The 26,804-nt window shown below is 44.5% G+C and overlaps 1 protein-coding gene across 1 annotated transcript; it reads left to right on the top strand.

Annotated features, from left to right (window-relative positions):
- On the top strand, positions 1-26,023 carry LOC147042316 (glutamate receptor ionotropic, kainate 2). Its single transcript, XM_085938287.1, has 16 exons — positions 1-69; positions 122-308; positions 418-681; positions 3,100-3,281; positions 4,632-4,685; positions 5,781-5,954; positions 13,949-14,092; positions 14,703-14,810; positions 14,892-15,005; positions 15,086-15,292; positions 15,366-15,589; positions 19,340-19,458; positions 20,110-20,327; positions 20,397-20,622; positions 24,042-24,292; positions 24,973-26,023. Exons 1-16 carry the CDS (start codon positions 1-3, stop codon positions 25,135-25,137), a joined length of 2,706 nt encoding a protein of 901 aa, XP_085794413.1. The 3' UTR covers positions 25,138-26,023.
- The last annotated feature ends 781 nt before the right edge of the window (positions 26,024-26,804 follow it).

Here is a 26,804-nt window from a genome sequence, read left to right as displayed (position 1 = left end):
ATGTCTCCTGTCAACGTCCCGCTCGGCACCTTCACGCGCTATTTCAAGTATCCATCTCAATTTGTTCTCGTAGGGAAAATCCTAGAAATTGAATTCAGACGTTTGTGTGTTTTGTTTTAAGTCCGTTTGTCCGCCCGCAGGGGGAATATTCGAATCCATCGAGAGCGGCCCCTCGGGAGCCGAGGAACTCGCCTTCAAATTTGCCTTGAACACAATCAACAGGAACCGCACGTTGCTCCCCAACACCACGCTGACCTACGACATCCAGAGAATAAACATCTTTGACAGCTTCGAGGCCTCCCGTAAAGGTCAGTTAGGCAGGAGGACTCTATTGGGAAAAAAAAAATAATTCAGCAGTGTTATTGGCTCTCATTTTTTTTATTTTTTGCCTTCTGGCTTTCTCTCGTCTTCACCCAGCATGTGACCAGCTGTCCCTCGGGGTGGCGGCCATATTCGGACCGTCGCACAGCTCGTCGGCCAACGCGGTCCAGTCCATCTGCAATGCTCTGGGAGTACCCCACGTCCAGACCAAATGGAAACACCAGGTGTCGGACAACAGGGATTCCTACTATGTCAGCCTCTACCCGGACTTCTCGTCCCTCAGCCGAGCCATTCTGGACCTGGTTCACTTCTTCAAGTGGAGAACCGTCACCGTGGTCTACGACGACAGCACAGGTACAGGTAAACGGCCGCTGCTCCGTTTCTCCTTTCCTTTCAAACCCAAAAAAAAGCCGGTAAAAGTCACAAGAGGTAGTTGTTGTTGTTGATGATGCTTAAAAGTGCTAATCTTTTTGTCGTTAGTCGCGAGAGAGGCACCAAATGGAATCTACAAAAGAGACACTCGGTGTTGGGCGAGTGCTTTGCAACCTGTCAGGCTAATTCAAAAATCAATAGTTTACTGTTCTGGTTCGCTCCTCCGGGTGCAGCTCATGTCAGTCTTTCCTTGCAAAGACGGAGGTAGGAGCACAGAGCTTAAAAAAAAAAAGAAAAAGAAAGAAAGAACAGAAGGAGGACCACATTACCCAGAATGACCCAGTGTCTCTTTGGATTAATGCAATGGCGTGCTGTGCTATGTGTGCTCTGACAGCCGCCATTAATAACACACACACACAGACACTTGATCTCCATTTTGTTTTTCCCCGTACGCTTTGTGAAGGGTCTCATAATGTTCCTTTTAAGCGAGCAGTTGTATTTTAGCCTCTTGATATCTTTATGGCCTAAAAGGTAATTGCCCCAGCGAAGGCATTCAAATAGTACACAATTTACGAGCTTTTGGGCCGAGATGGCAGCTTAATGCAAGGAAAATAGAGCAAGTTATGAGGAGCTTTGACGAGTGACACGGTGGGAAAATGATCCAAAAAAAAAAAAAGCTTTATTAATATCTAAAAGCCCGCGTCGCTAAATCAAGTGAATGAAAAATACGATTCTAGTCGCACGTTTAATTTGGCCAGTTGGCTCGGATGAGTCACATGACCACGTTGACAGCGGTCGGTCGTCTAACGAGGGCCGCTCCGGATCCTTCCTGCCGCGGCGGCACGTACGCTTTTGATCAGTGCAGAACTGCACCCAAAAAAAAAAAAGCAATTTCCTAAATGATGGGGTGTCGTGCAAGAAGGCCTATTTTCTGTCCTTGCTATTTGGGGATAGAACCATTCTTTTCCTTTCTTCTCTCGATTCCAAAACATTCAACCCGAAAAGATCTCGGCAGCCAACTGGAAAGTATTTGAATCCATATTGTCGGATGACATAAGCTGAATGTGCTTGTATGTCATAGCGCAGCATGCTAGCCCTTTTGCGCGTTAACCTGGGACGATATGGCCGCGTTCATCTTGACCTCCGCACACACGCTACCCGGGGAGCTCAGCATGTTGTCCGGCAAATCGTCACAGTGTGAAAGCCAAAGGTGAATATTTCGCTCGGAGACTCCCGGATTTCGGCCTTGCGTCCAACACACCTGACGCCTTGAAAAGTGTGACAGCTGTGTTGGCCCCGCCCCTCCCCTTTTTTTTTTTTTCCATCGCCACCACCTCCACCTGGCCCCGGGCTCACAAATCACACAACTTCATGCTTCAGAGCCCTTAGCTAGTGATTTGGAGCCTATCTGACGGCTGGCGGGAAAGACTATCGGAGGGGATAAAATATTCACACACAGCCGTTAGAAGATCCAGGGGGAATGTCTGAAGGCATTAGCTCCAACCCACAAATATCTACACTGACAGTGTTTCGCAAACGTTCAGCTCCCTTGACAGACTTTTTTTTTTTTTTTTTAAAGCTTAACACCTCCCAGAGTGACAGTACGAACAATACAGCAGACTTTTGTCTGGACCGATTCTCGACCATCCGGGTCTAGGTAATCCAGAAAAACGGCATCTCGGACGATGACGCAAGAGTCGTGGAGTACGATTCCCCCCCCCCGGGAGAGCTTTCGTACCGTGGTTTTATTTTTCACAACAAGACATCCATGTTGCTATTTCACACCCCATCCAGAAAATCCAGACTCACTCCCTGGGACCCCATTAAAGTGCTCACACAGCAGTTCATTTCAACATAAGAAATAGGCTCAGCTATCTTAAAGTGGTTCCATAAAGAAAAAGAAAAAAGAAGAAAATCCTATCTCTCGCCACTTCTCAAAATACCCTCGGCCCTCCATCCATTTTTATAACCATGACAAGTAATCATCTCTCCCATCAGTCCGAGCGCTTTCATCACTGAACTCTGGAGTTCTTCTCACCGGGGGGAAACTCATTGTCATCTCATCTCAGAAAAGCTTTCGACCCGAGCGTGTGGTCCCGGACTAGAAAAGGTGAGGATGACAAAGGTGGCGGCTAGACAAACACAACCCGACTAATCAAACTTGTAATTTTCTTTTCTGACTCTGTGTGGAATTTTCTCGATAGGCCCGTACTGGTGTTTTTGTTCTTCAAGTATGGAGGAGGAGGATCAATAGTGTGGATTAGGGAATGGCGCAATCGAGCGAGGAGTATATGACGATTTGACGGCATTCTTTGCGATCACTTCGAAATGGCGGCATATCAAACAACGCGCATACAATGGCGTCTTTTTAAAACGCTCCGGCGTTGTTGCGTCTCCTTTGTCCAGGACTCATTCGACTGCAGGAGCTGATCAAGGCGCCGTCACGATACAACATTCGTTTGAAGATCCGACAGCTGCCCACGGAGACCAAGGACGCCAAGCCGCTTCTCAAAGAGATGAAGAAAGCAAAAGAATTCCACGTCATCTTCGATTGCGGCCACGAGATGGCTGCCTGGATATTAAAACAGGTACGAGTGCTTCGTTAAGATTCAGCAGCCAGAGGGAAGAAGCGGACATTTTATCCAGCTGATTTTTGAATCCAATTAAATATGAAATTTACATAATGGAAAGGGGGGGGGACAGTTGTCATCATGTTTTCTTTTGTAAAAAAAAAAAAAAAAACCTCTTCCTAGGGGAAATGAGCTTCAAAATAGAACTGCGGAGGCACTTTCTTATTTTATGTCATATTATTACCGATCGTCAGACAAAACAAATCGTCAACAAAGGGAGAAGACGATATGTCACCCATGTTGCCGCTCAGTTTTTCATTTTTTATAAAGTCCTGAATCAGTTCCTGTTATGAAAAAAAAAAAAACGGATGCAAATGATTCAGATGGAGTCTCTGCCCCGTGCATGTGTAATCGCTTTATGAAATATGAGATCTTAGCAACGAAGCCGCCCGTCTTCATGGCACAATAGAGGGTTTTAATTAGAATATCTAATCTCACTCACATGCATGCTAAATTCGTTTAATAGGGGCACATTCTTTACGAGAACCGCGGGGCTTCTTGATGAATGGACCTCGTCCCGGCAGCATATTGTCGACCCAATTGCCTTTACAGCGGCGTCTCGACTGGAAACAACAAGAATGATTATTTATCGAAGAATTAAAGCAGCGGTTAGGAACATTTTTTTATTTTTTTTTTTTGCTCCGGGGCTCCCCCAACAGTTGTGAGTTGTAATGTTCGCTAGTAAACAATAATTGACATCATATTTCTACGGACAAGTTGACAGACGCCGAAGCCGATGAACGAACGGACATGGTTTATTAAAGTACGTCAAGCGATGACGAGCCAACACATATTTGAAATGACGACAAAGCTCTGAATTTATCACCAACTTTTAGAATCTTAAAAATGAACCAGTCCCAGAAATTAAACCTGTGGGGTACTTAAGATGGCGCCTTGAGGCACTAAAATTGCACCACGACTGCCACCCTAATTTCTGACAGTGTATCCAAAACAAATATGATTGATGAAATGTAAAAAAAAAATTTTTAAAAAAGGCAGACTTGTTTATGAGCTCACCGAAAATGTCAGTTTTCAAAATTGGCAATGAGAAAGGAGCTGCGGCTGTAAGTAAACAATATGATGCTTTTAAAGATCATATGCCTTCTCTCATTTTAATCTGTTTTTCATTCCATCCTTCTGAATGTCAGATTTAGTTAGTAACAAAATAAGTGCATTTCTTTGAATAAAGAGACGTAATGGTATTCTTAAATCATCCATCCTCAATTTTTTTTGTTTTTTTTGGGGGGGGGGGTTGGATTTGGCATGTAATTGCAGATTGAATTAAAAAAAAATCTTTCTGATCTGTAGGCTCTGGCCATGGGGATGATGACGGAGTACTATCATTATATTTTTACCACCTTGGTGAGTCAACTGACATTTTCTTTTATATAGCCGTGATTAAACGATGTGTTGTTGTTATTTTTGTTCTGTTCCATTAGTCGAATTGCTTGTCCAATTTCCATCTGCTTACCTGCTGCGTGCGTCTTTTGGTTTCTGAGAATAACTCATCCGAGCGCCGGTTCAAAAAACAAACTCCCCATTATTTCAACTATCACCTGACTTTGTTGTGATTGACAAGGTTGAACTTTCCCAACGCAGGCAGCTAACTATAAATACACCCCTTTTGAATTTTTCCAGCACATTCAACTTCAATTGATTTTTTTTTTTCACCCTCAATCCCCGGCCAACCTTTTGCACTCAAATTCGCCATCCCGGAATCTCGAGAGGAAGAAAGAAGCGATTTGGAAAATATTTTTGTTCGCTTCTGACAGCGTGGTTGTTTGATCAAGCTTCTACAAAGATAGCCGTGGATGAAACAAGGCACATCTTGGCTGAACTCGAGCGAGAGGAGGAGGTCTAATCGCCCTGACAAGATGGTACTGTCAGCTATTAGGTCCATTATGGCCCTAATAAACATGTGACACTCTTGTTACCTGGGTGTTAAACAAGACCGACCTGGAAATGACATGTGACACAGCACGGCTAACCTCATCAGGAGATGATTGGTGATTACGGGATACGGCCAAAAGTTTTGGGACGCGTGGCGTATTATTCAATGTGGGTTGTTTTTCTTTATGGTTGCGTCCCAATACTTTTGTCAATATTTTGTCAAGCGACTTTCTCATTGTGTCCGATTGGAAGCCGGCGATACTGTTTGTTGGTGGCTCGCCAAAATTGCGTGCTGCGTTCAGGTTCAGGCAGCAAACTGTGACACCGGCGCTCCGTTTCCGGACGGCGCTTGGAATGCCAGGATACGGGACATTTGGGTCGTCCTTCTACGTGTGTGTTTGTGTGATAAATGGCAAGGCACCAAAACGCCTACCTGTAACCTTGAAAAAAAAAAAAAAGCTACTGCCTCAGCGAGAGCTAACATGATAATGGGAAAACCTTCAACTGTACTTTTGGTGTTCTTTACTTTTTTTTGCTTTTTTGATAATGAACTTTTTGCCCTTCCAGGACCTTTTCGCCCTGGATATGGAGCCGTACCGTTTCAGCGGCGTGAATATGACCGGCTTTCGCATCCTCAACACTGAAAACTCTCAGGTGTCATCCATTATCGAAAAGTGGTCCATGGAGCGGCTACAAGCTCCGCCCAAACCGGACTCGGGCCTACTGGATGGATTCATGACGGTAGGCCCAAAACTTCTTTTTGTTTTTCAATTTGTATTTCTTATTTTATTTGTATTCTTTTCTATTTGTATTTGTTTGACTTTTTTTTTTTACCAGTTGAACGCCAATTCGGCTAATAACCTCACGGCCTGTGCATATTTTTACACATCTTCATAAAGTTTGATCTTCTGTGGTTTACGGTGTTTACGCTGCCTGACGGTTCTCAGCAGTCGAGCTTTGTGTCGGTGCCGCTGGGTTTTAAATGCTCAGTAATGAGCCGGTGTGAATGGTAATAGGCATTTATCTGCCCTCCTGCTTCTCTCATCCCTCCTCTGGGAGCCAGGCCAAAATATGACAATCTGTCAATGTTCACGCGGGAACAGAGAGAGAGAGAGAGTTGGATGTAAATTACAGCCTTGTTTTTTTGGGATGCTTTCCAAGTCCGTGTGGGATAAGGTGGTTTGAAAGTGAAAAAGAGGATACGGAGCCGGTCGGGAACAATCAAGGTCCTTCTTTTGGCGTTTGTTGTCGGAAACAGTCGATTTCAAAGCGCGTGCGGCTTTCAGCGGCTCTGCCCTTCATCTTGGCATATTTAAGATCACAGCCATTGAAGACGGAACCTCGAGGAACCCGAAAAGGTCAAACGTCTTATCCCACTGTTGTTATTTTAGGTCGTAAACAAACATTAAAGATGCAGGTGCTTGATTGTTGCCGGGTCAAAGTGGTTCACTAAATTACTCCTTTTTTTTCTTGGCTACTAAGATAATACTCACTTTTTGTTTTTCAACTCACATTCACTCATTTTTTTTTTTTTTAACAATCATAATCAACTTGCACATTTGCGCTAATCCATAGGCAGAGGATGCATATCCGTCATGAATATTTCATAATTCTCCCTGAATTAAATGCCTATACTGAAAGTAGAGAACGTCGAGCCGCTAAATTAGCATTTGCTTGAATCATTTGTCAGCTTCTCTGCCACATATTGGCATATCTCTGAAGACATTGGGCTCGGTGGGGCTCTTTTAAATAATCATAAGTCCAGAGGCTCTCGATAGACTATTTCATTAGTGCGGACTATTTATAAATCCCGCCGCTCTCCGCTCACGTATTTTATTCTTTAGAGTGTTCGACCCTTTATAATGAGTGACAACAGAGATAAGAGGGTGGAATATAAAAAGCTACTTTTAATGGTATAATAAATGGGGCTTGCTGAGGTGGGGCGGAGGGGGCGCGACATGTAATAATCATGTTTTGAATTTTTTAGTTCCTCATTTGTAGACTTTGTATTATTATTTATCAAATGTACCCTGAAGCCAGCTCGGAGAGTATCGTTTAATTAAAAGCTGGGGGGGCGGTGGCTGCTGTGTGACCTTTCACCCTTGTCCCTCCAAGCCTTTTATTTCCTTTCCCTCATGCCTTGTTCGTATTCAAGCCTGGCTCCAAGAGGCAGGCAACAGTTGTATAGCGATGGTTGCCATGGCAACCGGCGTCTGCGTCACCTTGTGGTTTTTCCAGGATTGATTGACTGCGAGGAGAGGGGAGTTGTTAATGGGGGGGGGGGGGGCATCGCTAGCGTTAAAAGGCACGTGTTGGTTGTGTGTTTTGCTTTTTATTTATTTTTTCCGCCGTTTGGCTGACATGAATGCAGAGAGGTGTATAATCTCAGTGACACTCTGCGCCTTGGGTGAGGCCGAGTGTTGTGTCAGAGAAGGCTGCATAATGAGAAGCCCTTCTTTGCCCCTGCAGCTATGAACAAGCAAAGTCTCTTTGGACCTAAGATACTGATTAGTCCGCTTCATTTGTGGATTTTTTTTTTTTCTTTTTCCCAAGCATCCCCCGAGGGAGAAGCCAATCAAATGTGAATTAAACTTCATTAAAGACCCACAAGCTGCGGATGGACGTATGGATGGATCCATTCTGATAATTATTTTCTCGCCCGCCTATAATTGTTGCCTTTAGCTAATAAGATTCGGATTTTTTTTTTCCCCATTTCTAAATCCCCCTTCACTCAGCTCAGAACATACTCGGATTTAATTGAAGGCGAGCGGAGGAAAAAAAATAAAAAAAATGATTCCCAGATGTGTGCCTCGCCAAGGATTAAAGCCCAACCATTTTCTTCATCTGCATCATTGCACTTATGTCGGTTTCATTGAGCTATAATTACCCATCGGGCTCGACGTTCTCCGGTGTCATCTGCACAATAGGAAATTCTGGTGTAATAGCTCGTTATAATGACTGGCTCATTAATTGAGATCAGTTATTTGAATAATAAATATGACATGATGGGGTCTCGCTTCCTATGGGACGCTGTTAAACTAGAACTATGGTCGATGGATCGTGCCCATGCTTAACGGGCTGGCTGAATTAGAGTGGAAATGGCAATGTGAGCTTGCGTGGTGTCACTGTTGTTATTTGATAGAAATATGCACTTTTATCATTTTTATTTATAATTATTCATTTATGCATATTTTTCATATATATATATATATATTATTTTTTATATGTTATATTTATTTGATAGCAGGTCTGGAAGCGTCAAATTGTAAACTGTCAGCGAGCTTGCGGACATGCTAAATGTGCTTGTTTCACTTGTGGCTTGCAAGGATATGGCGCCGTTTACAGCCAAGCAGATTTGCGTAAACACGATTCCATGTAGTCATGCATCTGCCTCCCTCGGTCATTGCGTGTGCCTCCATAGGAAACAAATTGCTTCCTGCTTTCAAGGGATCCTCGGGAAACGATGCATGCACTCGTGATGTCCCATTGCACCAAGTCTGCAACATACGTTCACCGTCCCCCCCCGCCCTCCCTCCCTTTTTTATTGGGCACTCAGTTCTTTCATGCTCGAGATGCATCTCGATTTATGTGCACTTAGCTGGGAGATTTTTTTTTTTCCCCCATCATTATTATTTGTTAAAGACTTGGCATGGCCATCATTTGCATTCCTGCTAGGCAAATAATTTATTCGCAGTCTCTCGGCTCATCTGGATACGAATCGCACTCGTTTTGTTTTCGCTCTAAAGTCGTATTCCATTTTATGGCGGCACTACACCGAGCACCTATTCACACATTTCGAGCTTAGTCCTTTCTGGTCAGCGGAAGACATATTCTGCAATTCTGCCTGAAATAAATCGATGCACAAATAGGATTTACTGGATATTAGATTCAGCATTTGAGGGGTGGTGGATTTATTTTATTTGTTCAAAGCTTTGCAGCCTAAATGAAGTTTTACACGGCAGCGGGTGCGCTTGCGTGAAGCATCCACACCTAATATCATTTCGGCAACCATTAAGAAGCGGGGGGGCTTGACTGACAGCTCAGCACTGTTATCAGTCGGCGTGTAAGCTTATCATATATTGCGCCCTGTCAGCCAAGTCAGCAAACATTCCACGGTGAGCCTTATTTGGCAAAAATGCAATACACAAAGTGTCACCTGAGTCAACGTTTTGGTTTCATTTGCAGAAAACAATGTTGCTTCCATTTAGTGAGGTTAAAGTTGCCTGAGGATTTTGTTCCCGAGGAGAGCGAGAAGCTTTTTAAAGACGACGACTGTGGAGAGCAGACACTCGATGCCCTGTGCCGGGCACCGCCAGCTGGGCTTGGCACAGCATCAACATCATTAGCGCCGACGCTCCATCGGCCTATAGAAGCCTTTTTGTGGGGGAGAAGAGGCAGGAAGACGCAGTCTAAGGAAAATTGCCCGGTGTCCCGGTGTCTTATATAATATCAGAAAGCCTCAATAACGGAATCATATTGAATCGTTTCCACGGTTGCGCTAGCTTGTAATGCACTACTAGTTATTCATTTTATGACAAATAATTTCCCCTGATCTGCTCTGAAGACGAAGAAAATATCAAAATCAAGAATCCATATTAGTCAACAACAGTTCTTTTTTTTTTTATTTGTGTATGCACAAGATATAGGTTTGTGATTTTCTGTGGCGTCGCGCATGAGTTGAAACGGGGGGGCATGTGTGTCACGGTCACACTCATGCTCAGGAATATTGCCTGGCCTTGGGAGGGGGGGGGGGGGAGGGGAAGGGGGAGTGGCGGCGGTCGTGACAAGCCATCATCACCGATGGAGCCAGCCCTCCCATCCACCTCCTCATAAAAACAAGCGCCCACGTCACGCTGCGCAGAATATCGAGCATTATCACAAGAAAACATCACACAGAGAAGAAGAAGGAAGGACGAGATAACTAGCCCCCCCAAAAAAAACAGCTGTCAATATTTTTGGCCTTTTGGGTTTTATTTTGAAAGGTTTAATTGAAAGCACAATTAAGTAACGCTAACTAGCAATTAATGCAAAATTTCCATGATCGCTTAAATGTATTCAGACTTTTTCGCCACAAAGAATTTCTCACGTGTAACTCGCGGGAAAACATAAATATCCAAATTGGCTTCTTTTCAAGGCTAGCCACTCGTCTCCGTAGCCTTCGAGTTAAAACGGCCCGCAGGCAAGGTGATAAAAAAAAAAAAAAAAGGTCCTCGTGTCAAACCGTGTTTTGATAAGCGCTGGCGTGCTGCTAATTGGCCAAAAGCGGACAGCCAGCTGTCACTTGAAAGATCGACTTTAACGACCAGATCAAATTAGAAAAGTTTGTTTCGGCTGCCGGGGGGAAAGTTACAGGGAAAGCGACGTGGGAATCAATCAAAGAAAAATGCATGTAAAGTGTCAGGAGGAAACTTGTGTATGTATGTATTGCCTGTCGACCAAATAATCATATTTCTCTTCCCTCTATCCCCACATGAGCCTCTCCTTAGACGGAGAACTCGGCAGGATTCCGCGCTGCTTTAAACACTTTCAAGTGTGCTTACATCTCGAGTGGAACCGTGAATGTGCTCTCACATAAATTCGGCGCCGTCGCTAGATATATTACCCACGGCTCCTCCGTGGCAAAAGTTTTATTTTCCTGTGACAAAAAAAAAACCCCGCATAAATAACTAAAAAGGCTGCCACGCTGCTTTGAATGCAAAATGTAAAAAAACGAAATGTCAGTGGCGATAATGACAACGCCCCTTTGTTCACGTAATGAGAAGGATGGTAGATAAAAAGAAGACAGGAAAGAAGTCGAGATGAAACTGCATGATGCTGCATTACTTACCTAAATCATCTGACAAGTGGGCCGCTTGGAAAGCTGAAAGAGCCACAATATGGCTTATAAATCACTTGTTTTTCTCACATTTCAGCTTTTTTCTTTCATTGCTTTGCAGCGCTTGCAAATGCAGCAACTCACTTTTACGGGCAAATGTGAGTCACGCACAGTACGACATTCAACGGCTGAATGGCTACATCGATAATGGAAGCCGGCCAACAAAAAAACAACAAACGATGAGGCTCGATGTTTGGAGTAATGTGAACACGACTACAAACTGTACAGAATATGCTTTTTATTTTATTTTTTTTCATGCAGCTTAACAAACTACGGGCCAGTAGTTAGCTTATCTTTTCTTATTTTATTACGTTAAGACAACTGCAGGCTTTTTAGTCTGTTCTTTGTACACATGGCATTAGAAACTATTAGCTTAGCTTTGCTAATTGTATTTGATCTGATCTCGCATTACAAACTATTACCCAACAGTTAGCGTTGCTAATTGAATTTGATGTGATCTTAGCAATACCGAAAAAAAATTCATTACTACAGCTAACGTAGCTTTGTTTACGTATAAAAGTAATATGAAACATTTTGCTTTTGCGTTACCTTTTTTTTTTTTTCGACTCAAGAATCAGAATTAGCTTACTTTATGACAAAGTGATCAAACAAACCAGTGTACATGAATTAATGTATTTAAAATTTGAGCAACACATAGCATAAAATGTTAATAGTAATATTATATTTTGAGCATTTTAATCTCTCGTTAATTCACTCATTCGATTCGCTAAGGAGTCGAACATGTGCAGGAGTCTGATTAGCTCCACCGCGGGAGTCGGTATTCTTGCCAAATTGTGATTGTGCGCAGACATCTCTCAGCATGTAAACACCACATTCTAGCTTCACACTTTCTTGCATTCATCAATGCAACTTTTCTTTTGCCACAGAAAACCCATCTTGACAAACACCGCTTGTAAATCATACATTTGAAAAAAAGCCACAGCGGCATTTGTGAATTAAATGCCTGCATCCAGTGCTTAGTGGAGCGACGCACATGCATATGAACTTGCTAATGAAATGAATAATTAGCCCACTCGTCTAGTAAATCATCAAGTCCCACGGGGGCCCGTCTGTGGAGCGAGGAAACAGCCAGCTTCCTTCGCGGTGGCAGACTGTGACGCTGATGCTTGCCGTTTGTGTACGTGTGTGTGTGTTGTTGCATGTGTGTATTGCTGCTGCTGCTATGTGGATGACAGCTGCAGAGCACTGATGCATAGCGAATAACAGGTCAGGCTTCATCTCATTAAGGCTAACCAGATGTATATGATATGTAGAAACCACTGCAGATGCACTTGCCGTCCATCACTGGACCTGCTAGTGAGCTTTTGTGTGTGTGTGGAGGTGAAATGAGAAAGAGGGATGTCATTTTTCAGAGTGCGACATTATCAGAAGAATTATGGAATTATGCACAGGTGGATGGATGGCGTGAATACTGAGAGAGCAAGAAGGAATATATTTGGTGTAAATGTTCACACAGCGGCGTTTTCGCTCCTCCTGTTCCAAACGAGGAAGCCGGGGATGCACCTTGGGTAAATGAAGCGTGTCTTCAGAGACTCGGCTTTTGTCGCCGAGTAGACGTGTGTGTGTGTGCGTGTGCGTGTGCGTGTGCGTGTGTGTGTGTGTGTGTGTGTGTGTGTGTGTGTGTGTGTGTGTGTGTGTGTGTGTGTGTGTGTGTGTGTGTGTGTGTGCATGTGGCGCTCGCACCTCTTATGTGGCGACAATTTGTTTTGATTCTCACATATGTGCTTGCTTTTTTTTTTTTTGTGTCGAAAAATTCATACGATACCAACCACTGTTGTTAGGCAGAGTTTCATAGTTTATTTGTATTTATTGTCATTTATTTATTATTATTTTATATATACTTTTTTGTTTTGTTTTTTCTTCAATACAAATGAAGAAACATGTCGATGTTTGTCGATTATCCGATTCCGTATGTGAGCCGACACAAGAGCCTGTCATCCCGTATGACCCCCCCCCCCTGTCCCGAGCATCCCCATTGGTTGGAGATTGGTTTCACTTAAAGCACTTAAAAGAGCACTCGGCAGCGGCGCTTGGCGCTGAAAACAAATATCCAGATCACACTTGGATTGTTTTGAAATGGGAGGCAATCTGCCAGAGATGTAAGCCATCATTTCACGTTTGCTCCCTTGATCCCCGCCCGGCCCTCTTTCGCTCTTCCATCACGAACCGATGCGTTGAGGAATCGCTCTTCTTCAAAGACGGGCGGCGGGGAGGCCGGGTCGGCGAAACGACGGATGCGCACGTTTAAAACACGTGGGCGACGTGCAGAACTGTTTTAAATAATTAACAATGGACTAAGAGACACCAGGGAGCAGTAAAGTCCCAGACTGATGAACACATTGCTGCCTTTTTGTCCCTCTGAGGCGTTGACTTTAATGAGCCACATCTTTCAGAACTTGTGTGGCTTAAGCAGGGACTCTGTCAATCAAATGGTGCCTTTATAGAAAGGGAAAATCTTTTTTTTTTTTTCAATTCAATTATGACGCATTGTGTAGCTGTTGTACAGTATTGAGCATACTTAACCAAGTGTCCTGAAAGTGCTCCAATCGGATCATTTGCTATTTTTTTAATACTTTCCTCCCCATTCCCGTAATAGACGTGAAAAAAAAAAAGGGCGATTATATCGAGCGCCGAATTAGAAGCCATGTTGCACGCCTTTTGTTGGAAAAGCCATTAACGGAATATGTGAGAGTATATATTTATTGAAATGCGAGAGTAGTTCGTCGTCAATTTGTTTTGCTTTTTGTGAATGGATACGCTAGTTGGAGGCTGACGATCAATAATGACCTTTCCCCTTTCGGAACGTACGCGCTTGTGACATCATCGTCCTTTCCGACAGACGGACGCGGCCCTGATGTACGACGCCGTGCACGTGGTGGCGGTGGCGGTCCAGCAGTCGCCGCAGATCACCGTCAGCTCCCTGCAGTGCAATCGCCACAAGCCGTGGCGCTTCGGAGGGCGCTTCATCGGGCTCATCAAAGAGGTAGCGTAGCGCGGCGTCCACCTTTGACCCCGGCGGCCGCCGAGCCGCGTTACTTTGATGAGCGGCCGGGCTAGCGCGCGGAACGGCTGATTTTTAAGACTCTCATTTTGTGCCGAGAACAACCCGTGAATACATCTTAAACATCTCCATTATAGCCTTTTCTTTCTTCGTCACATCAAAGCGTCTTGGTTCTCGCTCGGGTCAGCAGATTGCTTGCTTTGTTCTTGCTGCTCTTTCATTCCGGGGATGGTATCATTGCAGGTAATTTTCACGATCATCAACGTGCCGTCGGTAATACCGGCGGACTCCACTCCCCCCCCCCCCTCCACTATCAAATCCTCTCTGTTGCTTCAAAGTGCAAGTCGAAGCACGAACGCGTGATGAACTCGTCACTGTTGTCTCCCTTTTAGCCGCTCGGTCGTCTCGCGCTAAATTACTGCGGCAGACGGCGAGAGGAGGGAGCTCGGGCGCGGTGCATGATTCGGAAATAAAATGAGGTGGTTAGAGGTTAGATTGATATTGTGGGCAAAGACGCCGGCTCGGGCTTGATGGAGCGGCCCCGCTCCCGGGCCGAGGATTTTCATTATCATTATCAACATTATGTTTATAGGCTCACTGGGATGGCCTGACCGGCCGCGTTCTCTTCAACAAGACCAACGGACTGAGGACGGATTTCGACCTGGACGTTATCAGCCTGAAGGAGGAAGGCCTGGAAAAGGTACGTTATTGCTGTTGAACTGGCTGGAATTATACGGCCTGTGTCGGAAAAGTTCCAGGACCCCCGTGACCGTCTCCACAGATCGGCACGTGGGATCCTCCGAGCGGTTTGAATATGTCCGAGACTCACAAAAGCAGGACGTCCAACATCACCGACTCACTGGCTAACAAATCTCTGCGCGTATCCACCATACTGGTAGAGTAAATCGGCGATAAATAACAGTGAGAGCCATACAAAATATTTACAAGCTGACCTTTTCTGCACTTTACGGACAGGAAGAGCCATACGTCATGTTTAAGAAGTCGGACAAACCTCTGTACGGGAACGACCGCTTCGAAGGGTATTGCATCGACCTGCTGAGGGAACTGTCGGGAATCTTGGGCTTCCAATACGAAGTCCGGCTGGTGGAAGACGGCAAGTACGGCGCCCTGGACGAGAGCACGGGCCAGTGGAACGGCATGGTGCGCGAGCTCATGGACCACGTGAGTCTGCCGTTTGGTCAACTCGCCAACGTTGGATTTTGATCCGGCCTCATCCGCTTTGCTCTTTCTGCAGAAAGTGGACTTGGCGGTGGCTCCCCTGGCCATCACCTACGTGCGGGAGAAGGTCATCGACTTCTCCAAGCCCTTCATGACGCTGGGGATAAGTATCCTGTACCGCAAGCCCAACGGCACCAACCCGGGGGTCTTCTCCTTCCTAAACCCGCTCTCACCTGATATCTGGATGTATATTCTGCTGGCTTGCTTGGGTGTCAGTTGCGTGCTGTTTGTCATAGCCAGGTAACATGACACGTTTGCCTTCCTCTGACCTCACTACATGTCACAGTTAGCGGCATTATGCAAAAAAAAAAAAAAACCCAAAAAATGATGCACTTCCACTCCAGACCTGTAGGTGGCGATGGTGTTCGACGCTAGCTTTTATGGTTTCTACCACTCCACAATATTTGTAATAATGATGTATTTTATGTCATCTCACAGTCACACAAAACAAATAAGCGCTTTAAGCTAAAAATATTTAGCTTAGTAAGCACAGTTTTAACGGAGACGCTTTGAAGGTAAAAATCACCACGAATAACTGATGACTCTGATCTCGTGGCAGTAAATGGGTGAAAACAAGGCAAAGCACTTCATCAGAGCGAAATAAATTGCTGACATTGTACAAAGTTAACCCTGCAAAAACACACAGAGGAATGCACATGAAGCTCCGCCCCCACTCCGGGTTTGAAGGCACATTTGGCCAAATGTTACCGGCAAAATGATCACAGCAGAGGAAAAACAGCAACTGTCACCTAAGTTAGTTCAGAATATGCAAATTTCAGCGCGTATTTAGCAACGGTGGCCGGGTAAGTGACGAGCATGCAATTATATTGATATTCATCTGGTGAAATTGCTTTGATCTAATTGTGTATGCATCGTGATTTTAATTGCAAATCACAGCGGGGAAAAAATATCAAATGGAGTTGCTACAATGTTTTTAAAATGAAAGGTGAAGTTCTGTTCTTTCATTTTTGGATCCCAACCCCAGTAAAGAAGCAAAAGTTTTCTTTAAGCCATTGCCAGGAAAGCGCTGTGGGCTTTACTGAGAGCGGGGAGGGAAGAAAAAAAGAATAAAGGTGCGATTTGGGGAGAAAAAATGCTGCAGAAATAATAACAACAGAATGCTAGGAGATAAAAAGTCGGAACTTTAACAAAATAAAGATAAGAATAAAATTAATCGAACATTTTTAAAGAAATAGGACAGTTTGACTTTTTTTTTTTATATATCTTATCTTTTTTGTTATCGTCCTCAAGTGTATTGCACTTTTTTTTTTTTTACTTTACTCAGGTATATCATTTTACTCTTAATACAACAATAATCATTGGGGAAAAAAAATTCTGGGAAAAAGATTTCTGGTATTTTCTCATGGTCCAAATATTCTTCTAACATTACAACTTTTTTATTTTGTGACGTAAACATCCGACTTTTTTCCTAGCGTCGTTTATCCTCACAACATAGGCTTTTTTTCCGTGCGGCCTCAGTCCTTCTCCGGTCTTTTGCAAATAAACCGTTTGGGAGTTTGTGAAATTGTGGTCTTGCACAATAAAACACAGAACACTTCAGTCTCCTGCTGGGGATTCAAATCTTTGAAGCACTTCCCACACACACAAACACACACACACACACTTTTTTTCTTGCCTGAATGCGTTATCCCATCTGAAGCGAGAGACAAACACACTTCTCCCAACGGATCCTTCCAGAGCTGTCTACGCTTGAACGTATTTCTCTCTTTATTAACAGCAACAAATGATATTTTCTCACATCACAAGTCCCTTTCAAGGTAGAAAATGTCATCCCGCCCAAGAGAGCGGATGATTTTAAATGGCATCTTTAGTTGCGACTCGTGCGTCTTTCAAAGTCCACTGAGTGGCCATTTAACACCCCGAACATTAAGTCCTCACTCGGCCTGAGTGCGAGTCAACAGATCTATAAAGCTACCCGAGGTAATTGAATCCGGGGGACAGTTAAAAAAAGGAGTCCCGTCGTGCTATTGTGGAAGCGCCAGCGGGCGAGCGAGCGAGGAGGCGGCCGCCAGAGAGAGAGAATCCTTTTAGCATTCCGCGCGCAATTTGACATGCGCACGCTGCGCGGAGGTGACCTCATGTCCGCGTGTTCCTCGCGCGCTTCTTCCTAGCGAACACAGCCTGCGGGAATATAGAGAGGCTTCAGGCAAAGGTCACACAGAGGAGCCCGACGCTCGGCGAATAAACACGCGGGCGTCGACCGAGCCAATCCAATCAAGAGCGCGTTGCGCAGATTTACACCCACCACGGCGTTCGCGCGTTCACCGACGCAAAGCCGCGGGCTGCAGATGTGCGTTATATTTACAGCTACATCTGACTTTGCATTTCATTTGGCTGATTCCAGCACAGGGCAAAAATGTACATATATGGCGGTGAGGTCATTCGATGGTTTCACTTAACTGCGCCTCCAAGGAGACGGAGAGCATTGACATTCGTACAAATCAGCAGCTGGGATGGCGTTGACAGGAAGAATGATAGCGCGCAGAGGGCGGCCGTTTCCGAAAAGATGCTTTTCAAGGGGAACGTGAAGGAAATTGTGGGAGCGAAAAGCAATCTTGTCAAGGCGGAACGGTCCTGTGCCAATGGCGCTGTTCTGCTCCTTTCCTGTAGGTGGCGAAATGTGGATCATGACCTAGAGATGTCGCAGAATGACGCCAAAGCACTACTTTTCTGACTCTCGCCTAAATGACAATCATTCACCGTAGTTCCTTCAAACCAAAAATCCCAAATAAATATATTAAAAAAAAAAAATTTAATAAAAAGAGTAATTATATATATATATATATATATATATTGTATTTTATATCTGTAATTGTATCTATATATATTATATTATATATGTGTAATATTATATATATTTATAATTATCATTATTTTATATATATATGCATATACACACGCACATATAGTGCTGTACTTTTGCCTGAAGGGCTCCTCAACCTTGCGTAAGCCACGTATCAAGCACTTGAGCACAAACTCTACCGGCTCCTTGATGATTAACCCTCACCCATTCACCTCCCACTAATGCCACGCCACTTTTACCGAAACGAATTAATAGGAGACGTCTACGGCTGACCCCGAGACACCGACACTCAGCCAAAGCAGCCCTGCAGAAGGCTGAGCTCAAATTTAGAATCTGTGTGTGTGTGTGAGTAATAGCCAGCTCACTCGCCGTCCGGAAGACAACAGCTCCTGAGTCAGGGAATCCAAATGAGCTCCTAAAACCATCACGCACTTGGACATTATCACCAGTGACAGTGTTATTCCACATTATTGATCCGTTCTCACTATAAAGTGAAGCCATTTGAGAATGCCAATAAGTTGATGTCGGCGAAAGCCTGAATGATTTGGTCTCGGCGCAAGTTCTGACCCCACGGCGCTGGATGCGTGTCACGCACACACACTCGAGCACTTTATTTATCGCACTGCAACGTAACTAGATTAGAGTTGTAATTTTATGAGGGAAAAGTCATTATGGAAAGGTATTTTACAAGAGTTTTTTTTATTGCCGGAATAAACTTTTAGAACTCCTCCTATGAATGATGATGTATTTTTATAAGACAAAAGTTATCGGGGAAAAAGTGGGGATTTTAACAGAATGGAAAAAAAATATTTGTATTTGAGTATTTCTACAAATGTTTATTTGTCGACGCCATTCAAAGTGCCACGTAAAGTTCTTTCAACTCAAAGGTGTCACTTAATTATATCCTTAACTATGTTTGTCTACTATCCGTCTTTTACGCGCTTGTAACATGTCTTCTATTCCCCCCCCACCTGAGCTCTCGTTAATTTTCGACTTTATTCTCATAACGTTTGGACTTTGTCTCGTTAAAAATAACGACTTAATCCCCATAAAGCGCCGACTTTTTCCTTGTAAAAATAAGACTTTATTCTCTTATTAATCTGATTTATCTCTAATTTGACTATCGCGATGTTACTGACGTTTTTTTCTCCCCTTTTTTTTCCCAGGTTTAGCCCCTACGAGTGGTACAACCCGCACCCGTGCAACCCCGACTCGGATGTGGTGGAAAACAATTTTACGCTGCTCAATAGTTTCTGGTTTGGAGTTGGGGCTCTCATGCAGCAAGGTAGTTACCTCAGCCTGTGGAGCTCTCGATATCCCACTGTCTCTTAGGGTTGGGCTCTTTTTTTTTCTTGCATCTAAGCCGGCGGCGACAGAGAAAAAGACATCTGGTGTGTCCCACCAAAAAAAAAAAAAACACTGTGATAGTCCTCTTCTCTGTTTGTGCTCGGCCCATCAGCGCCTAGAGACCAGTGGGGTGTGGAGTCAGGACGTGAGGTTACCTTGGGTACATGACTCTCTGGCCCAAACAGCCCGTCACTTCTCCACACTCTGCTGCCGAATGCATCCGACGCATGGAAACGACCTGTCTGCAGGAATTGTGCTATTTTTATTTCCCCCCTCCCTCCCCTTCCCCACTTTGCATTATTCAAAGCACCCACTTGTGTGGGGGGGGATCCAACAATTATCTTTTCCCAGCGCATTTTCTTTTTTTTTTTTTCAAGTGATTTCATCTCAGGCGTATCGGCTGAATAGAATGAAGGGTGGAAAAACAAAACAAAACCGAGAGGAAAAAAAAATCTCAAGAGAGTTCTTGACTGTTTTTTCCGAGCAAGCGGCGTTATCTCGTGTGTCGTTATGTGAATAGCGGATGAGTGGGTGGGGGTGGGGGGGTATATTTGGGGCATCTTAACTCCCGCCGCCTCCCTCACCTCAGGCTCCGAGCTCATGCCCAAGGCGTTGTCGACGCGAATCGTGGGAGGCATCTGGTGGTTCTTCACCCTCATCATCATTTCCTCCTACACGGCCAACCTGGCCGCCTTCCTCACCGTGGAGAGGATGGAGTCGCCCATCGACTCCGCCGACGACCTCGCCAAGCAAACCAAGATCCTCTACGGCGTGGTGGAGGATGGCGCCACCATGACATTTTTCAAGGTAAGGAAAAAAAAAAACAATTGCTCTTCTGTACCCAGATTGATTTTCCTCTCCGTCGGTCACGCGCAGAAGACAAAGATCTCCACCTACGATAAAATGTGGGAGTTCATGAACAGCAGGAGGCAGTCGGTGATGGTGAAAAACGTGGAGGAGGGCATCCAGCGCGCCCTCACCTCCGAGTACGCCTTCCTCATGGAGTCCACCACCATCGAGTTTGTCACCCAGCGTAACTGCAACCTCACGCAGATCGGCGGCCTCATCGACTCCAAAGCTTACGGCGTGGGGACGCCAATGGGTAAGGAACGCTTGGCTCGGGAAAATAATTCCATACGTGGAATTGATCTGCATCATATTTGGCGCCATTGATTCCGTCTCAACTTTTTCCTGTCGATAGAACATGACATTATGAAAAAGGGCTAAAGTGACTCCAGGCAGCGTTATTTTGCTCAGAACAACATCGGCGTCAATACACAGCAATTCAAAACAGTCCGGGATGGATTCTTCATCCATTTCGTTTTTTCCGCTTAGCCAGTCAGACCTGCCTTTCCCGAGCCACTTCATCCATCTATTCGGGATAGTAAAATAGAAATATGCACTTTTAAAGAAAATGCTATACGGCTATTTCTTTTAAACTAGCTGTCGTTGGTTTTTTCTTTTTTCATTATATTTTATTATATACATTTTTTTTATTATATATTTTATTTGGTTTTATTTTTTTTTATTTTATGCATCAAAAGCCACGTGGTTGTTGTTGTTTTTTTAAATATATTTTATTATATATTTTTATTATTATATAGTTTATTCCATTATATATATTCTTTTATTTTATGCATCCAAAACACTACTGGTATCGGTATTTGGTATCTGCACAGGTGGCGACTAATTAACTCTGTGAAATTCTAAACATTCTAAACCGAGAAAATGGAGAGCCTTCAAAAGGTTGACTACGTCTTTCCATATTTCCTCAATGACAGAGAAGTAAAACCTTAATGTTGGCGAAGATCCCCTAATGGTGCGATTTAGCTTATTTCTCATGTCACAAAGAGCGACGACTGCGAGGGGAAGAATTGTAGAAAGCAGCTCCAAAGTGAATTTACTGCAGAGCGCCCCCCCTCCCCCTCACCTCTAGTCTCGCTCGACGTTGCGTAAATCGTAGCCGAGCGTTAAAGCGTCTCAACAAAACACTTTGCCGGCAAACAATCAGACGCCAATCCGACCGCTCGCTCTAATCTACGTTCGCGGCTGTCACAAAAAAAAAAATGAGACACTCTCAAAGTATCTCAACTTTTTTATGCGACACTCATCTTTTTTTTGTCACGTCGTGTTGTGATGTATGCAAAGCAGCAGGTGGGTAGCTAAATGTATCCCAAGGGTGCCGGAGTGGAAAGCCACGGCTGATTTCTGTCCCGGTCGCAGTAAAGGTTAAAGTGGTCCGCCACGAGGCCAACGGGAGTGGGGGGGGGGGGGGGAGCTAATGGCCACATTCATCACGGACGATATGAAGGCCATCAAAATACGGATGATTAATTCCGGCCGTCCACATCTGGATCTGCCTCGTGCCGGTTTATAGATCTGCAGAGATGCCGTGATTGTAACAAAGCCGAGGCGGCGCGGTGATGTATCGCCCCGCCGCGGCCAACGCTTTACACCGACGTCCTTGAGATGGACATCGGGCCTTTTTTTTTTTTTCCACCACGCGGCGGCGGCGGCGTATCAAACATAACCGGCTATATTTCAAATCCTTCATTTCCACGATAAGTGCTACACCGATAAATGCATAAAAACCAGTGATTAGGACGTCTGCTGCAGGAGTTATTACTCGCCACTAATTCATTCGGCGCTCACGTTGAGAGTGTTCGTGACTCACTGGTTCCGAATAAAGCTGATTACCCTCGCTCAAATGTTTCCTCTGTGATCAAAAAAAAAAAAATGTAGCTTTTAATCACTAAATGCAGCTACTCCCCAAAAGAAAAGATTTTTTTTTTTTTCTCCTCGACTTTGAACGTCCTTGTCTGTTTAATACGTTTAGATCAAAGTCCGGTTTTGTTTCCCCGCTCGGCGCGGCTCGTTCGTTTGGATTTGAATGAAAAGTAGAGAAGTAGATTTTAAATCAATATGACGGGAGGTTTTTAAGAAGCTCTAAGAATACTGCAAGCGTGTGAAAACGACGGCAAAGTCACAAAATCATCTCGATGTGGGCGTGGCCAGAGAGTGCCCAAGGGTGACCTTGAACCCCCTCTTGGGCACCACTTAGCTCCGCCCCTCATTTACTATTGCCTTATCCCACTCTAAAAAAAATCTGATTGTTGCAGAACAGTATAAGCCATTTGCATCCCCAAAAGCAGCGCTATCGACTCAAAGCTAACACGTAGCAACTCGGCTGCGTGGGAGTGATGGATGCCTGGCTCCTTTCAACATCTGTAAAGTAGTTATGAATGCACGTAGCGTCAAGCGTGGCACTTTTGCTGCGGCTCTCTATCCTTGTCTCTGAGGACTCATCCTATTAGCATTTATCCGAGGCCTCCTTTGTTAGGCCATCATTTATCATTTGAAATATGACGGAGAGTTTTGTGGCGAGAAAAGAGGGAAGGGGAGGGGCAACAATCAGGAGTCTGCGATACATCTCGCGTCTTCAAATGAAGCGAATGCTTGAAGAACAATTGACGGAACCCAGGTTTGAAACCGTTTTTATCTGAAAACAAAAAGCCCCTTTGCTGCAGCTTTTATGAAACATAAATAAAGTAGACAAAACAAAGGTAAAGATTTGAAAACCTCAAATACTGGCGTAGGCCTTAAAAAAAAAACGTCTGCGTAATTGTCTGCCGATGCCCTTTGTGCGTCCAAATAAATGGAGTCTGAGAGATGAAAGGATGATGGATGATAACACAAAATGATGGATGACACTGAGAATAAAGTGCAAAATAAAAAAAAAAAGAGCCCATCCTGCAGTGGCGAGCCCACAACAGATGGGAAGACTGTTAAGCACAGCAAGAACGCTTTTGCAAACATTCCCATCACACATCACCACCAAATGATTATTTTTTTTAATTTATTTTTTTAATCCTGCTTCAGGTATTTTTCTCCTTCAACCGTTGCTTTTTTTTTTTTTTTTTTTTGCCATACGTCTAAATGTAAATGAGCCTGCCTGTGTTTCATAAAGTGATTACATGAATGATCCCTTTTTTATTTGGATTTACAAGTCAGGAATAGAAACAGATGTAACGCGCTTTTCAAAGCGTTTAGAAATGAATGAAACAAGCTTACCCTGAGCATTAATCTCACTCTGAGATGTGTGTGTGTCATTATTTAGTGCAAGTGGCGGCAAGATGGCTCTGCTCCTCTGCGACAATAACTCCTCTTTTGATCACCCCGGTAGCTCCGACTGTGTCGCTAATACCGTCACCCCGCGCACACACACATCACGCCATTCAACCGAGCACAAATAACGAAACCCCACTTGGAATATACACATATAATCCCACCGCCGTGTAATATTCCAACCCAGCTGGGCCCCTGTTTAACACGTGTGTGCAAACAGCGGATATTTTCTCGCCGACTTCTCGTGCTTAATGGGAATGCAGAGGTTGCACGGGAGTCACTGTGTGAAGATGAGGATTAGTGGGACCCCCTCTCGCGCGCGACCATATGTAACGAGACGGCTCACTTCATCAATAGGAAAGTAGTAAATGATGCGAAGTCAATTCCGTCCCGCAGGTTCTCCGTACAGGGACAAGATCACCATTGCTATTCTGCAGCTGCAGGAAGAGGGCAAGCTGCACATGATGAAAGAGAAATGGTGGCGAGGGAACGGCTGCCCCGAGGAAGAGAGCAAAGAGGCCAGCGCCTTAGGGGTGCAGAACATCGGCGGGATCTTCATCGTGCTAGCCGCCGGCCTGGTGCTGTCGGTCTTTGTGGCCGTGGGGGAGGTCCTGTACAAGTCCAAGCAGAACGCCCAGCTGGAGAAGGTAAGCTTGTCATATTGCAGCTTTGATTTTTTTTTTTCTAATGTTTGCATTGCGGCGTTTTGTTTTTCCCGCAGCTGATTAGTTTGTGTTTTGGCGTACGTTCTCGCACACATCTCGGCCATCATTAATCAAGATAGTGGCTCGCAGTGTTTGAATCATTTCAAATGCCACAGCGTCCACGCCGGCGAGGTGCTTGTTCATTTACTTGCCTCCCCTCCCACCTGCTCTCTTCGCTCTACCTGTCACATGAAACCAATGGCTTCTTTTTTGTTTGTTTTTTTGAAATCCGCCTCTTCTTTCCCCTGTTCCTTCCGCTGGCTTTTCTTCTTCTTCTATAATCACCCTCTTCCGTGAGATGTCATTCATGCGGCAGTCAAATTGTGTGTATAAGTGAAAGAAAAATTACCTGTTATCCAAGCCCCCTCCGTGTCACACTCCTACATCGAAATTGGATTGGGCATCATCTCAAAGTGATTTTAAAGGCGTTTAACGGCTCGGCAGGGCTGGTCGAGCAGACGTAATGACGTTTTTATAGAAAGGATTTCTTGTCATCAAATAACCTGTAGCATCTAGTTTAAGCCTTTAAGATAGCGGATTTGTTTGGTCTTGACCCCATCTAGCGGCGAACACTGTTATTGCAACTTCAAACTTTGAAGCATCGTTTTGGTTTGTCCGCGCAGAGATCCTTCTGCAGCGCCATGATGGACGAGCTGCGAGTGTCTCTCAAGTGCCAGCGTCGTCTCAAGCAGAAGCCGCAGCCGCCCGTCATCGTGAAGACGGAGGAAGTGATCAACATGCACACCTTCAACGACAGGAGACTCCCCGGAAAGGAAACCATGGCGTGAAAAGACAACAAGGAAACTGGAGCTGGGTGACATCATGGCTGACCTCATTGGCGGTCTTTTAATTTTTTGGGAGGGGACCCCATTGATTTGTTATGTAGAGAGATGTTTCCTGTGGAAATCAAGCTAGCTGAGTGGGAAGTGTCACCTCACTGCGATGGTCACTTTGTGAAGGCAGCTGGACCGGACCGAACCGAACCGGACCGGACGTGAAAAGGACTCTATATGCTCAAAGTGGACTCACACACACACTCAGTCACTCTCTTACACGTACACACACACACACACACACACAGTGACACAGGATGTAGTTTTTTTTGTTGACGTCCAACCTCTGTGTGAGCCCCATATGCCCCTTCCCCGTTAGTTTCTTTAGGATTATTTGGAGGATTAAAAAAATAATAATAATAATCATATCAAGAAGATGATGAGTAGACATCACCAAACACTTTTACTATGAACTGGTGTGTATATTTCGGATTCATCTTTGCTGACTCATCGTACCGTCTTTTTCCTCGTGCCAAAGCTTTTGGTTCAAAAGCCTCAATGTAATTCGCTTCTAACGTCTAAGCTGTTGTTTTAACGCAGGATTTCTACCAAAAAAAAAAAAAAAAAAGTAATAACAATAATGTTTGTTTTTGTACAAGATCATTTTATAGGACTTTGTATCATGGTAGCCCCCCCCCCCTTCCGAGGACTCGACATGTAGCGGACAGCGGACCCAAAACGAAGACCACACGCTGCTCTGTAGTTTTTCCCATCTCGCTTACTTATGCCGCATTTCCGCTTTCACTCTTTTCATTCTTTGTGTGTTTGCGTGTCTGGAGAAATTATGGCTATGTAATAAAGCTATGCTTGAAGTCACAAAGGTGCTGCTTTTTAAAACTGATTCTCTGGTTTCTAATTATTGTTTTGGTTTTTAGCCGCCGGCAGCACAGTAATGGCCGCCCTCCACGGTGACACGGAAGGTCACAGCGGGCGTTAGACAATCGTTATGTCTGTCACACTTGTTTCCATCATATTAAGTCCCATTTCCTGCTTTTCCTAAGTGCTGCTCCCAATGCTATCCACGGATGGCGTCTGCTTCAATTCGAGTAGTAAGAAAGAAACATGTATTTATTTTGCATTTCTTTTTTTTTTTAACACAGGCTGCCGTCAAACTTTCCTCTCCTTCAAGTCCTTGCGGTTGCTCATCTCAGCTGCATTAGGCTTTTTTTTTTTTTTTCCCATCCGAGTTATTTTCTCCCTCCTCTTACTGGCCAGCCAAATGGACAAAAAGGGACGTAACGTTTGATGTGCTCATACGTGGATTGTCTGAATGCAGCCACACTAAATGGGCTGTTTTTGTCTTCCTCGGGAGCGTACTTGATCACAGCAAATTGACTACAAATGACTCATAATGACCTCTGCGTTTTAGCCTGGGAAAGAATAAGCCCCCCCCAAAAACACACTCTTGCCTGTCATTACTCCTAGTGCATTTTAATGTGGGATGAATAATTCAAGTGCAATAGTGGATGGAATGGTCCTGCAAACCTCTTTGATGGAGAGGCAGCCATCTGCATGTTTACGTGTGTGTGTGTGTGTGTGTGTGTGTGTGTCCCTCTACTTTCTTTCTAGGGTTTCAAACTAGGTTTTCAAGCTAATGCCTCCCCAGTCATGAACCGTCACTG

This window comes from Syngnathus leptorhynchus, chromosome 18 (assembly GCF_054491065.1).
Source record: "Syngnathus leptorhynchus isolate UIUO chromosome 18, UIUO_Slep, whole genome shotgun sequence".
NCBI lineage: Eukaryota > Metazoa > Chordata > Actinopteri > Syngnathiformes > Syngnathidae > Syngnathus > Syngnathus leptorhynchus.
This window is presented reverse-complemented; position numbering and strand designations above follow the sequence as displayed.

Excerpts from the sequence above, each read along its gene's own strand:
- LOC147042316 (XM_085938287.1), top strand. The coding sequence starts at position 1 with ATGTCTCCTGTCAACGTCCCGCTCGGCACCTTCACGCGCTATTTCAAG. Across the intron at positions 682-3,099 it reads CGACGACAGCACAGGTACAG|GACTCATTCGACTGCAGGAG; the intron begins GTAAACGGCCGC and ends TCCTTTGTCCAG. Across the intron at positions 24,293-24,972 it reads AGAACGCCCAGCTGGAGAAG|AGATCCTTCTGCAGCGCCAT; the intron begins GTAAGCTTGTCA and ends TTGTCCGCGCAG.